At 41.2% G+C, this 15,793-nt stretch overlaps 1 protein-coding gene across 1 annotated transcript; it reads left to right on the forward strand.

The window, feature by feature from the left end:
* Positions 1–7,390: 7,390 nt before the first annotated feature.
* Positions 7,391–15,449, forward strand: rhag (Rh associated glycoprotein). Its single transcript, XM_061704189.1, has 10 exons — positions 7,391–7,664; positions 10,928–11,111; positions 11,327–11,477; positions 11,828–11,975; positions 12,282–12,448; positions 12,540–12,677; positions 12,762–12,883; positions 12,964–13,037; positions 13,879–13,952; positions 14,166–15,449. Exons 1-10 carry the CDS (start codon positions 7,484–7,486, stop codon positions 14,238–14,240), a joined length of 1,314 nt encoding a protein of 437 aa, XP_061560173.1. The 5' UTR covers positions 7,391–7,483; the 3' UTR covers positions 14,241–15,449.
* Positions 15,450–15,793: the final 344 nt, after the last annotated feature.

Below are 15,793 nucleotides of genomic sequence, written 5' to 3' on the forward strand. Positions count from 1 at the left end.
GGGCAACTGTTCCCCTTAGCTCCTGACACAGGAAACGTGGTTTGGAGTATGTACACAGTAGGGGAAGGTGGGGTAGGTAAAAGAGAAGTGTAATAATTGCTATCATCCTCGGTATTCCAGTGGACACATGCTTGGTACAAAACAGCTGATATAAGTACTTAAGACACCAACACCAAGGAGCAAGCTGTTGCTGTCTAAAAAAAACATTCTATGTATTTGAAGTTTGCTAAAGAGCAGTTGAATGTTCCACAGCACTACTGGCAAAACATTCTGTGGAGAGATGAAGCCAAAGTTGAATTGTTCAGGAGGAACACACAACACCATGTGTAGAGGAAAATGGCACTGCATGTATACATACAAACCTTATTCCTACTGTGAAGCATGATGGAGGGAGTATCATGGTATGGGCATGCTTCGCTCTCTCAGGGCCTGGACAGCATGGCACCATCAATGGAAAAGTGAAAGGTTTATCCAGAACTTTTGCAGATGAACTTGAGGTGATCTGTCCAACAGTTGAAGCTCAAAAGAGGATGGGTCTTGCAACAGGACAATGATCTACAATACAGAAGCAAATGAACACCAGAATGGTTTCAGAAGAATAAAATACTGTATGTGTTCTGGAGTGGTGCAGTCCTGACCTCTACCCCATTGAGATGCTGTGGCACGACCTCAAGAGAGCTAGTCACACCACACATTCCACGTATCGTAGTTTTGTAAGGAGGAACGGTCTAAAATTCATCCTGATTGTTGTGCATGTTTGATCTGCAACTATAGGAAACGTTTGGTTGAGGTTATTGCTGCTAAAAGAGACTCAACCAGCCTTTATGGTTACTCAGTGCACAACATTAGTAAAGTCTGTACTTTTTTACTTTTACTTCAGTGCAGGAGTGCAACCAGTACTTTTCTTTTAAATTATTATTATTTTTTACAGTAAGTATCTGAACTTAAGTACAGAGTGTGAGTAGTTTTGCCAGGTCTGGATCATGTTGTGGAAAACAATACTGTTGCTGTTTTTGTGAAAACAATCCTTATGTCACAACCAAAACAGGAAGTGGAATAGGATGCTGTTGATGCTGCTGTTTGTGCATATAACGCTTATCAGGATGTTCGTAGTGTTTCTTTACAAAGTGGCAACACCAAGCCTAGCATAGCCTGGAATGTCCAAGTCGGAATGCACAGTAATGTATCACTCACCTAAGTAGAGACATAATTATAAAAAATATCTTATGAAAAGCACTTTGAGGTCGTAATTATAAAGCATTCAAATGAAAGTCTAGTATGAATTGAGGGTGCCTTCCTATGTAGCGTGATGTCATATTCCTACACCGCTGCGCGAAACAATTACTTACAATCCAATCATAACCTCATTGTATGTCGACATTACATTACAATGTTTTTCAGTCGGGCCTAAAAAGTGCACTTTGATTCATGACTTTAGTGGTGGCATTTGACAGATGCAAAAGAACAACTGGTATAGTTTTATTTTCCTGCACTTAAGCAAGGTCAGATCGCGGGGGCAGCAGCTTAATCAGGGAAGTCCAGACTTCCGTCTCCCGAGCCACTTCGTCCAGCTCTTCCGGGGGATCCCGAGGCGTTCCCAGGCCAGCCGAGAGACGTAGTCTCCCCAGCGTGACCTCCTCCCGGTGGGACGTGCCCGGAACACCTCACCAGGGAGGCGTCCGGGAGGCATCCTAACCAGATGCCCGAGCCACCTCATCTGGCTCCTCTCGATGCAGAGGAGCAGCGGCTTGACTCTGAGGCCCTCCCAGATGACGGAGCTTCTCACCCTATCTCTGAGGGAGAGCTAGGACACTCTGCTGACTCATTTCGGCCACTTGTATCCGCGATCTTGTTCTTTTGGTCACGACCCACAGCTCGTGACCATAGGTGAGGGTAGGAACGTAGACTGACCGGTCAATCAAGAGCTTTGGCTTTTGGCTCAACTCCTTCTTCACCATGACAGACAGATACAGAGTCTGCATCACTTCAGACGCTGCACCGATTCACCTGTCGATCTTCCTCTTCATTCTTCCCTCACTCGTGAACCGTAGCTCGAGATACTTGAACTCCTCCACTTGGGGCAGGCTCTTCTCCCTGAACCGGAGAGGGCACTCCACCCTTTTCCGACTGAGGACCATGGCCTCAGATTTGGAGGTGCTGATTTTCATCCAGCCACTTCACACTCAGCTGCAAACCGTTCCAGCGAGAGTTGGAGATCACGGCTTGATGAAGCCATCAGAACCACATCATCTGCAAAAAGCAGATGGGCTTCTAGGCTGCGCCTAGAAATTCTGTCCATAAAGGTAATGAACAGAATTGGTGACAAAGGTGTAGGCCCGGCCACCAGATGCTTTCCTTCGAGCACCACTTTCAGGCCGGACTGCAGAGGGGGGTCCCGGTGACCCGCGTCCGGGCAAGGGAAACCTAGGTCCATTTATTTTCATTATCATAAGCGGTCATGTGAGCTGTCTTTTGTCTGGTCCCTAAACGAGGAACTGTTTGCCATGGGTGACCCTGCCAGGGATGTAAAGCCCCAGGACACACTAACCCCTCCGCCACGATAAGGTGACGGACAGTCAAGGGGAAACTGGTATATTTTTACATGGCAATTCAGTGGATGGACGTGATCATGTACCTCATCCTTAACAGTAGTTTATTAAACCAGGTTGTACAGTATTACTATGTTTGTTGAGGTCAGTTTATTCATTATGTTTAATTCCTCCAAACTGCATGCCAAATGCTGGTTGGGTGTAACATGTGAATTGGACTGCATCCACATCTGATGTGACCCCTGAAAAGAATCTAACACTAAAGTTTAAACAGTAAAGAAAACAATCGGCTGTTATTTAAGGAAGTTGCTTGTATGTCTGCTTTGAACTGGCTACATTGGTTTGTATTGGAAAGGTGAAGTCATGGCAAGTCTGATACAATATATTTGTATTACCTCTACAGGAAATTTGTAGCGCAGAGTACACAGTGTAAAGAGATTCTAAGTACAAGGACACAGTCTTTAAATAATTTATAAATCAGAGGGTGGATTAGAATGCTTATTTCCCCTTAAATCTTAATTGTTCATCTTCCCTTTGCAAGACATTTAGGACAATTGTATACCCGGCCTTCTCTCACAAATTCATTGAACCACACAACCCGAATGAGTGCAATATTTAATAATTAATCATAAAAGAGTAAAGAAATTACTTGATGTGCATGTTTTGGAACTTGTTTCAGGAGCCCCTCTACAATGCCTGGTAAAGGCAGGAATTAGATTTTTTGGGTGATTATTTGTTCATAAAAATACATAGTCATGCTTAATTGGTGTATACAAATTTTTTTTATACTGACACCAATGTACCCTTGTATATGTAAGTGCCTTTCTTTGCATACACTTCAATTACAATTATATATATATATATATATATATATATATATATATATAGTATTAAACAGAAAAAAAAAATCTGGTTTTAAGCGTACGCGAGAACCAGCCAGCCGACAGCCGCCTCCAAGGCGTATCAATACAGAGTATACAGTATATTGATTGTGTTTTACAATAGTAGTTAACTATATTTATAATGTCATAAGTACTTGTGACTAGAAAGGCGTGGAATCTCTGTCACCGAAATGCGATCAATGTAAATAGGGTGACCAATCATTGTCAAAAGCGGCAGAAAATATCCACTCTCTTCTTAGTCTCACCCGTTTCCTACTTTGCGGCCATCCGCTTCTTCCTTGACAATCGACAATGTTTCTGTTATTCAGTAAAAAAAATATGATACAGTACAGTTTATTGTACATGGAGCCTCAAAACCAAGAAAGCGTTTTTCCCGTTGCAACGCGTCTGCCAACGGGCGGTGCTCAATCACTTCGTGTACGAAAAAGTTGCTGACTGTAATTTTTTGCCACGGTCCACTGCAGTTGCTTTCGGCTGCGTCGCTCGGTGTCTGGCTGGCCTCGGTGTCACGAAAACGGGACAAAGAGGAGAAAAACCTCAGTACTGTTTTATTAGTTTGAATAGCTGCATGTCATGAACTTTACATTCCAGTAAAGCAGTTGAGTTATTTATCTCGTTTCACTCTGAGTCCCGCTCTCGAGCCCACATTCGCGGGAAAAAAACAATCAATCATTCCTAAATGCACTCCATTCTTTTGTGTCCGCTCTCAAAGTGCCATTACACAACATATAGTAGGAAACGTGTTCTTTGGTCCATCTGGTGCAGAGATGAATCTTACTGTATCTGATACTCAGAAGGTACAAACAGCATGGCAGCCTTCTGATGGCTCACCACTTGAAGCAGACTTCATTGCATCGGGACATTTACCGGAGAAGCTTTAACAAACCAGATGTGCGGGTCAAATGGAGGTTCAGTGCTTTACGAGCCTTGCTTCTAATTGCTTCTTGATTAAAAACTGATAAAAAGTGAAAAGGTAGTAAAGCAGATTGATGTGATCAAAAGTTCTAAAATATTGTCAGCAAACCATATAGTACTTAAACGTCATCCTACTGAAGAGCAGGAAGGCCTTATGCGGGGTCCTCCTTGCTAGATAAGGCTGCTGTGTGTTCGTGTGAAGCAGCGCACGTAGATCCTCTGGGGGTCAACACAACATTCCTCACTTAGGAGGATGCCTACTTATAGATATGCGTGTATGTTCTCGATACGACCCAGAAGCCGTTGTTGTGACAGACACATTCCAGGCCCGTTCTAGGTAGTCTCTACGTTAATCAATTATGGAAAACCAACGTGTCGGATGGCGCACACAGTTTTTATTACGATGTGGGTGATTTGTGCTCAATTCAATTTGATTAATGACTGGAGACAATTTGTTCTCCAAGTGAGATACTATAGATCCTTTTGAAGTCCTGTGTGGGAAACACATGCATTTTCACTTCTGCTTTCAATTGGTTGCAGGTTTCAAAGCAGAGCTGCAGGCCTCCTAAACGACATGTATGGTTCAATGCTAGGTGTATTGTTGTTGCTGCTAAGTGATCGTCATACCTCTTGGGAAACAGAACTGACTCTGCAGCTGAAAGCGTTGCCGCCGTGACTGTTTGAGCAGCTGGCAAGACAGCAAGGTGTAGAGTAAACAAGCTTGCATGCATGCCTACAGTATGTTATAGAAGACCAATCTGACACATGAAGACATATCTGAAGAATTGAGCCAGTAATACCTTTCATGTTAATCACGGATAGGTTCTTTCTAGGGTGCGCACCCGCAACCCCAGTAACGATAAGCTGTATAGAAATGGATGGGTAGAAGTTATTCAATGTGCAATAGTTAGGAATATGAAAATGTTCCTGAAAACATTGCTTAGATACTGTAAGTTTTACGATGGTTGCAATTTGACCCCGGAACAGAACAATTCCATTTCCATTCGCGGCTACGGGAAAAATGAATTCTAAATCCAAACAAATGAAAAGTCGACTTTTCCACTTTCTTTCATTTAGCAGGTTCCTACAAAATGTTCAGTAAACATGATACTAACCAAAAATTTCAACAGTTGGAGGTTTATTGGGGGTTCAACAAGAGCAGCGATAAAGGTCGTCAAAATTGTATAAGGAAAAAGGACTGTTTATTTTGTTATGAACAAAGTAAGATCCAATTAAAAGAGTTCAAAACAATCCGCACGTAACTGACACAGTCAAGGATGAATGACTGTGGTAAGTGGACCATAAATCCTGCAGTTCAAGCTTGTCTTTAAAACAATACACGCACACACTGACAAATATCACAGAAAAACTTCAGTGTGTGCATTCATGGAGTAATATGTGTTTCGGCTATCTCTCAACATTTGGAAGTCATTTCCCAAATACACTTGGCAAAACGCTCCAAAACAAACAGAAATGTGTTGTTGGCATTGATTAACTACACTACTCATTCATGAAAGTCTCTCGGCCCAAAAAAGAGAGACCTCTGCACTTGGGCTAATTTGGCTTACTGTTTTTCCCAAGCCCACTGTGGGAGCTGTGAATCCAGAACCAGTGGGTCCAAACAGAGATGTCCGCCTGGGAAAGGAAATGCAGGCATGTACAGTATGTAATTGTACCTCAAGAACAACACTGGATGCTGAAGGAGTGATTCCAATCTACGCAAGCGCCTATGAAGGTCTCACTATAAGACAAAGTGTGCATTCCGTTCAACATAAAACAAAAACAGAATTTACCAGAAATGTCTTTTCAATTTCACACTTCGCCTCAGCCTTGACCAGTAGAAAGGAAGACACTTTTTTTTCCCATGTGATCATCTCGGTCGTCGTGCAGGCAGGCTTACAAACAAACCTATTTGCTCACATGCTTTGCAGTGTATAAGTGTGGCTTGTAGCAACCGATGTACATCGCGTGGCATGACAGAGTTTGATTATTAATTCCTCTCTCCTCTTGTCCAACTGATAATCACGGAATGCAAAAGGATGATATTAACAGTTCTGTATCAATTATACTTGGTCGTATAACCTTCAGGTGCCGTTCAGAAACCTGAAGAGGAATTTCAGCTTTAAACGAGGCCATGATCCCAAGCTTGCATACAAATCAACAAAAGAATGGCTTCGCCAGAGGAAAATTAAAGCCAGTTGGAGCCCAGACCTAAATCCAATTGAAAATGTTATGGGGGTTGTGCACGATATATATATATATATATATATTTATACTGTATGTATATTTAGATCAGATAAATATGGCATTTCAACAGCGGTGTGTACACCTATATTCAGTGTACCATGGACGTATGTTTTATGTGTATCTTAACCGTCTAACAGGTCAAGATCTGCTATCAATATTCGTTCCCTTCGAAAATTTAGAATTCGTGTTCAGTCTGGCAGCTTCAAAGCAAATTTTTGGGTTGTAAATTTAAAACAAGAAAGACCTGTGAAAATTAAACAGAAAGATAGAGTCAACATCACAGTCTAACATCAGCACATGATTGTTAGTATGTTTAAAAAATAAATATGATATTTAACTTGCTACATGGAAAGGTTTTGCATATTTATAAACTGAAACTACAAAAGCATTAAGGAGAATAAGTTATTGTTTATGGAAAAAGGGGAAGAGAAAAAGAAAATTCACATTGTTTTCTCCTTTGGTTCTTTGTTACACCAATCTGTACTAAGCTACATTAATAAATCCAAAACACTAGCGGAGAAGAAGTTACATTAGGTGCAAAGTGTATACTACAACACCGGGAGTCGTTACACTTTGGTTTTTGCCTTTGTCGCGTCAGTCATCCAGAGGGAGGAAACCCATCCCTGTACGTAAATGCACGAGGGGGGATGGAAAGAAGCGGGGTGGGTGTTCAGCATCCAGGAGGCCCAAAACCTCTGCTCCGTCATTGGTCACGCCAAAATTTGGCATCAGTTTAAAAGCAGACCCCGCTTTCTTCCCTCCCTTCACTCAGTCAGACAGTAGGCCCATTACCCACCCGCGAGCGCGCGTGTGTGCGTGTATGTGTGTGCAAGCGCCACAGACAGACAACTATTTCGAGTGGGACTCGGGATGCCTGCGTACGCCACCAACATGAGACTCAAGTTCTCCATCGTGGCCTTGGGTTTGGAAGTTATCACCATCATCCTGTTTGCAGTCTTTGTGGTTTACGATGACGGCAAAGCTCACGGCCACGATGCGCACGGCGGCAACGACACGGGCAACCACCGGCCGGAAATGGAGCTCTATCCCAGTAAGTCTAACTGGTGGTACTGGATTGCTGAGGGATGCTCTGATGCGGTATGCGTGTCACTAAACCTGAAGAGGGCAAACATTTTTGCTTTCTGTTCACATCATATGTTTTGCGGCCCTTTAAAAGGCAAGGAACCATCGTCTATACACAAGTTGAATTGGCTGCCACAAGACTTACTATAAGTAATTCTGTTGAGCCAATCAAATAAGAATTCATTTTTCCAATGTGATATATAAGACTAAGTGTGTCAGTATTATAAGTGAAATTATAATATATAGTTAACACTAAAAAGTAATCAAAATAGGGGAAGAAATGTTTTGTTTTATTTCACTGAGTGAACTATAAAGGGTTAATATGAAGTTATGCGGCGGCCCACTGGTTATGCTTTAGCCCCCAAAATGTTGTAATCATTTTTTTTCTTTTTTCCAATTTTCTGCATACTTTTCTGAGTCAATGTGACTTGTTTCCATTTTCAGTGATTCACTCGCTTTTCCCAACTTTTCAAGTTTTGGGTATTATTATCTAATCCGTGAAATCTAATCTGGGAGAGGCCAAATATGTTCACTTTTTGATTAGAGTAATGTGAATTATATGTATCACTGTAAGTGAACAATTAGAAGAAAACAAAAATAGAGACTGTTTGTTTCGGTGCAGATCTGCTGAGTGCAATAAGAGAAGTCACATGGTCGCACTCTCCTCCATCCACTCATGCCTCATCATTCCCATGCAGCACCAAAATACTTCCGCACGGTTAAGTGTTGGGTTGCATGTTGTCATGGAGAAATGTTGAAACAAATGCTCTTGAAGAAAGATAATGTAGTGCTGCGCACTACATCTGCAGCTCTTGCACTGGAGTGACTGCATGATCACAGTTGGGTGTGGCAAACGTGAACCACAGAGATAAGCTGAGTGCAACATGGCATTATTTTTGAAGAATTTCAAGCATGTTTTTGCTTCAAATGTTATAATTCTTTAATAGTTCATTTGAGATTAACTATGACGACCCACTCAATGCCTGTGAGCTGCCGTTAATTTTCAAGACTCCCTGTTTCCTATTTAATATCTAATTATGCACATGATTCTACACACTGTAAGTCAATAATGTAAAAACAGGACACACAACTAGTGAGAAATTGAATAACAATCAAATGAGGGAAAATAATGACATTTTTACGACGCAAAATGATTTCAAGCATCCTTCCTTACATTCATAGCGCACCGCATTCATCTCCAAGGGGGGGGATCTCGACTGGTGAGCGTTACCTAACGTCTGGGCGTGACGCCAGACACTGTGGCTTCCTCCCAACTTTAGCGCCTTACATTCGGTGTGCTGCTCAAACTACATTGTTAAGGGTTGTCAAAATGCAAAAAATAAAATTAAATTTAATTTAAAAAATGGAAAAAAGTTATCTTTTTTTAAACTATAATTGCATTTGTAAAGCAAATGTAACCATTTACACTTTTGTTTTTGTTTGCAATCACATCTGTAATGAAACTACATCTCAAACGTAATATTCCATTTTCCATGCATGAATTGGTAAACTGGCCACTAATAAATGTGCTGCTATGAATATCACCTACATATTAATACAACGTATATACTCAGTGTCAATTTAGCTACTTTAAGCTTACTTTAAAAAAAAAAACTACAAGCACTAAGACATGCAGCTATTTTTGATTTTGCAAGGATGAATTTACAGCGTTCAAACTGGGGCTTCGGCCTTCCTGTGTGCCGTTTGCATGTTCTCCTCCAGGTACTCCGACTTCCTCCCACATTCCAAAAAAACATGTTCAATGAAGACTCTAAATTGTCTGTAAGTGTGAATGTGAGTATGAATGGCCGTTTGTCTATGCGTGTCCTTCCATTGGTTGACGACCAGTTCTAAGTCAGCTACGATAGGCTCCAGCTCACCCGCAACCCTAGTAAGGATAAGCGGCACAGAAAATGGATGGTTGGATGGCTGTTTTCCAACTGTACTACTGGTAAAACTCGTGTGGCTGCTTTACTGATTTGCTTTGTACCTGAGTGGCTGTTTGCTATGAGTTTGAGGAGGAGAAATGCAAACATATCAGTAAAGCTAAAGTAATTCCAATTATTCAAAGTTCCGGAGAACAACTGTTCTGTTTTAAAGAGGCCAGACTGACAATTTAGACTGCTAACATGGACAATGGCCGTGTTAATATCTGGAATTGTTACTCCTTCTACTAACTTGAAATAAAATTATGTCATAGTCCAACTAATTAAAAAAATCTAATTTGGTTATTTGATAACTGTCTATTGAACCAGAAAGTGAGTAGGCTGGCGCGTTTTGGCTGCCACTTCTCACTGCCGAAAGATTTTTCTTTTTAGTTTAAAATGACTTACTTAAACCGGGATCCATCGCTGTATGGTGGCCAAAGGTAGAACCGGGGCTGGTTTTGCGCCTGTCGGTGCCGTAAATCCTTCCGGGCTGGGACCGCTTTCCGCTTTTCTAGCTAGGTAACTGGCTGGCTAGCTAGCTGGCTAGCGATCGTCATCTGCCATGCTGTGTTGGAAATATTTTGTATTTTGTTAAGTAAATGCGGCATGGCAGCAGTTGCAGTAGCATGCCATTAAAATATATATATATATATATATATATATATATACACACACACACATATAAACATATATATACATACACACAGATACACACACATACACACACACACACACACACACAAACCCCCAAAATTCTTGAATAAGCAGGTATAAACTGCCACTAAGCGTTTTCAGGGTTGGTTCCCCCAAAAGAAAGATTGTGATTGGAGTATTGTTGTTTTGTTTTGTTTTTTTCAATCGAAGTCTCCAAGTATGAGTGAAAAAAACATGCTACACACTTAATAAGATGCTTCGTTTTTCCAAAAATTACATTTTCCCATACCCCATCTAAACATATTAGGATCATATGCTCTTCATAGAAGCAGAGCAACGGCGCTAACTCGACTGGAACAGCGAGAGCTTTTTCCCCTGTATCTCATTGAGTGTGTGATTGAATTGCTTTTCAAGCCAACAGGTCACAGCTGATAAAACAGCTCCTTTGTAAGGAAATGACTCCTGGGATCCCCACCAGCGTCCAATAAATTATTTCAACAGCTCAAATGAGTGTGCAGGAAATTAATAGCGTGAGGTCTGTTTTGAATTGAACACATCACATAATAAAGTGTTCCATCTATTCCAATATCACCGCCGCCGAGCGGTTATGTGTGGCTGACCACTTACCTACTTTCCTGTGTGTCTTCAGTGTTCCAGGATGTCCACGTTATGATCTTCATCGGCTTTGGCTTCTTGATGACCTTCCTAAAGCGATATGGCTTCAGCAGCGTGGGCATCAACCTGCTACTGGCCGCCTTCGGCCTGCAGTGGGGCCTCCTCATGCAGGGCGTATGGCACCTGGATGACGGCAAGATTAAGATCAACATCTTTAAGTAAGGCCAGCGCCTCTGGACCTCCTGCACATGTATCTAACGTGGTGCAAATTAACAGGAATTTATTCTAACTATTTGAATGACGTCGTGCGTCTTTAAATTTCCCATAGCAAGTTGCTGTAAATTTTAGATGACCGCCGTTGAAAACCTACTTGCATCGCTCACACTTACGCTTCTTAGTTGTTTTCTTAACAACTCGTCTTCTCGCATTGCAGAATCATCAATGCGGACTTCAGCACAGCCACAGTCCTGATCTCCTTCGGAGCAGTTCTTGGTAAAACCAGTCCCGTACAGTTGCTCATCATGACCATCCTGGAGATCAGCATCTTCTCCATCAACGAGCATCTGGTGGCAGAAGTCATGCGGGTGGGTTCACATTCTGCAAACAACCATTACAGTAATATCATCCTCATTTTGTGTATCACGATGTATATATAATGGAACGAGAATAACAATCAGTAGAGTTGATTCAACTGTTGAACGTTGTTGAACTGAACGTCGAGATTGAGAAAAATAATTATTTCTCCTCCTCGAGTTTTTACTTGCCGGACGTCATTAGGCAAATCATCTAAATTCCTGTCGTCATACGTAGAATCAGATGCTGTATATAAGTCCTAAACTCCTATTTCTACGGCATGTACATGTGAGAGGAGACGTCGCCTAGCACAGCAATTAAGTAACATTGCAACATTGTAACAATTCACTTTTCTTCACAGGCTAATGACGTGGGGGCCTCCATGATCATCCATGCCTACGGAGCCTATTTCGGTTTGGCCGTGGCTCGAGTTCTCTACCGACCTGGTCTGAGGAACGGGCACGAGAATGACGGCTCTGTTTACCATTCTGATATGTTTGCTATGATTGGTAATTTAAAAGACAAGCTCTTACTATTGAAAGTCATTTGTCAATTTTCCTAGATTGGGGTCCACATTTCCACAGCCTGCTTGTTGTTAATTAACTCCATCTAGTGGACACAAATATCCTTGCAGTTTAAACACACTTCATTGATACCGTACATGTTATTTTGGGGGAATCTAAAAGGCCTCAGTCGAGCAACCTAAATCACATTACATACTGTTAACTGTTTGGCCTAAAATTAGTTTCTGCTGCCCCTTATATTTTGGAATTTGCTATGAAATGAGATGAACTGAGTTTACCTTTCTTGAACAGGGACCGTGTTCCTCTGGATGTTCTGGCCTAGTTTCAACTCAGCCATTGCCGAGCCGGGCTTGACCCAGCTCACTGCGGTGATCAACACTTACCTCTCCCTGGCCGCCTGCGTACTCTCCGCCTACGCCATCTCCAGCCTGGTGGAGCACAAAGGAAAACTGGATATGGTCCGACAACCTTCGTGCCGCTGAATTGTGACTTCAACTTCAGCGCAGCATATGTTTTACCTTTTTTTGCCAATACATCTAAATTATACAGGTGCACATTCAGAACGCCACACTGGCCGGTGGCGTCGCCGTGGGAACGTGTGCCGACATGAGCATTGGGCCCTTTGGGGCGATGCTGATCGGATTAGTGGCTGGCATCATTTCCACACTGGGCTTCAAGTACCTGACTGTGAGTTTGGAAATGACAACTGATTAAGCACGTACATACATTGTTAGTATTCAATTTAAAATACGATTTCTGTTCTCTCTGCAGCCTGTTCTGGCATCTAATCTGGGCATCCAGGATACCTGCGGTGTGCACAATCTGCACGGTATGCCGGGCATCCTCGGAGGCTTGGCTGGCATCGTGGCTGTGGCTTTGGGGAAAAAGGATGGGTAAGGTTAAATCAATGCGAGCTTTCAAATATGGTTCTGTTTTGTTTGCGGTTTGTTAATTACCGACTGTTCCCCTTTAGAGGGAAAGCCACCATGCAAGCCGCCGCCTTGGCTTCGTCCCTCGGTTTCGCTTTGGTCGGAGGGGCTATCACAGGTGGGTGGAGATGAGAAAGTGTCTGCAAAGCAAAATAAGATCCAAGACAAGCGTTGAATCAAAATTCTACCTAATGCAATACTAACTGACAACAACAACACATCCCACTGGACTTTTTGAAACTTTTCTAATGAATTCTAAATTCACAAGTACAGGATATGAAAGTACAATTGTTGTTTACAAAGTAAAGTAACCTAGTAAAAAGGATGCTTATTGATGTTGCTCTCCATAGAGGGTAAATTGTGGAATTACACATTCACAAAGTCCGATGAATTATGATTTTGGCAAAATTAAAGCAGCAGATCAGTTTTTGCGTGGAGGGATCGCTCATAATGGCCAAAATTTCGACAAATTCCCTGGTAGGAGTTTGCCATGGAATTAGCCTCAAAATAGCTGCTTCAAACCAAAATAGCTAACTTCTTGTTCAATTTCAGGCAGGGTTCCTAGAGACCTTTTCATGCATCTCGTCATGATAGTCATGTGCGCTCACTTTTGTGTTGATCGGTGAAACTGGATTTTTGTATTTACAACTTTCCAGGTGGCGCTACTGAGCGAAATCTGAAGGGTCTTGTTTGGGAGCCACTAAAAGATGTTTCAAATCTAAATTGTTTAGTTTTCGGGCATGTTCCTCTTATGAATCATGCAGTCCAAGAGGGCCAGCGCAATGAACACTGACTCTCTGGAAGAGTTAGTAAAAACTGAGCATCCTTGTAAAGGCATCATTAGATTAAGCGGGTGTACTGTATTTCAATGTATACTATTTGGTTTGATTTGAGACAAAATGGTTACCTAAGAAGAGCCAATCCAGGGTAACTTAAAAAGTGTTTCTCTTATTTCACAGGTTTAATAATGAAGCTGCCTATTTGGGGACAACCTCCTGACCAGAACTGCTTCGATGACTCTCTTTACTGGGAGGTAAGAAATCCTACTTCGTTTCAAAGATTGTAGTTCTACGAGAGTAATATTCCACATTATTAAACTTGAAATTCAGGCCAATATTTGCTCTGTATCCAGGGTAGTACCTGAATATTAACATAACAGTCAGTAGCTGCTCTCTCTATTATGCACATGCAGCCTTTCAGGATAAAGAAGACAGCTTTATATATTTTTGAAATATTTCTTTTCCAGGTCCCTGCGGAGGAAGAGGAGAATGAGGAGAGCTTGGCTCACGCAGATCACTCGAAGAACAAAGCAGATGTTTAAAAATTGCAATGAAGAAAAAAAAAAACATAGCAGGGATTATTATTGCTCCACAATGCTCTTAATTGCAGTTCAGTGTGAGTTGAGACATTAAAATGTAATCGTTTTCGAATACTAGGTGTAGACATAATTAGTCAGTTAATTGATCGTCAAGAATTTAGCTGATTGTATGAAATTGAAATAGGAGGCAAATTTGTGCGCTCTACATGGTTGCAGCCAGTATATATGCTGTTGATTCAATTTCAATTACAGTATATTGTTATCTATAGAAGCACAGCGAGCAGCGATGGGAAATGAAGCCACATCCATGGAGACAATTGTTAATTCATATAAAGATGTTATGTTGAATTCATTTTTTTATCTTACATCACACGTAGTAAAATGCCTTTCCCTTAAAAAAAAATACATTGTATCAAATTAACCTTCAGGGATGTGTTTTCATTTTTTTTTTTTAACACTGAAATCAACAGTTGACAAGTGAATTATCACACAATGTTGGAACACAGCAACACCTGTAAACCATTTCTTTATTTACTTAAATAAACATAGAAGCATGTTTTTTTTGTTTTTGTTTTTGTTTTTACATATTAGTACAGGGTGTATTTTTTGCTTTCAAGCACTGTTATCCTTCCACATGAGTTACACTTTGGGGAAAGACAGGGATGGAACACAGCTTCTTGTGACCTTATCTTTCGAAGAACAATGTTCCTGTGATGAACCAACGTGTGTGTACGTGTGTGTCTGTCTGTCTGTCTACACTGAGGCTCATTTTGTTAAAAAAAATGTGATTATATCAAATGTATTCTTCTCTGTACATACAAGTTCACACTTTTATGGATGGACATGGTCAGTTTGGTTGTAGCCCTGCAGTGTAAAAAAAAGAACCGGTCCAGGAATTAGATTTTTCCAGATGTCTTTAGATAACGAGAGGAATGTGTTTTCATGTTTTCGTACATAATACATCCTGCCACCATGATGTGACACAAATGCATCTTTGTGTGTGTGTGTGTGTTACGTTTCATGACCAAAAAAAAAGTGCTGCGGGTGAGATCAAACTGACTACATTTCATAGTTAGTCATCAACTTTCATTTTGACAATTTATGTTCGATGCCTAAAACAATGAAAAGCATCAAAGATTTGTATTTTTACACAGTGCTACATGCATTTGTATAATGTACTAACACTGCAATAATAAATGTTTTGTACATTAATGCACAAATGTGTGTCTTTTGTGGGGTCATTGTGGAAAAACTACCAAAGACATCTTGTACAGTGGGGGTCCTCATTAGGGTCACGACTTTGGGCGAGAGTTGTGGGTACAGAACCTGACAGGTTGGCAGCGAGTGGTAGAGATGGGTATTAAAACTTGTTTTCATAGTTAAGGTTGCCCCCAGGTGGCAGTACAAACGACAAATCCACACAATTCCCTTGCATAAAAATGTGCATTAAAAGATGAAAAACAAATGTTGAACAGCAAGCCAACATTAAGTCCAAGAACTCATTTTGTCAATTTTTTTTCTTATTTCTAAAGAAATTTGAGGTTGTTCTGTAAAAT

This window comes from Phycodurus eques, chromosome 18 (assembly GCF_024500275.1).
Source record: "Phycodurus eques isolate BA_2022a chromosome 18, UOR_Pequ_1.1, whole genome shotgun sequence".
Classification (NCBI taxonomy): Eukaryota; Metazoa; Chordata; class Actinopteri; order Syngnathiformes; family Syngnathidae; genus Phycodurus; species Phycodurus eques.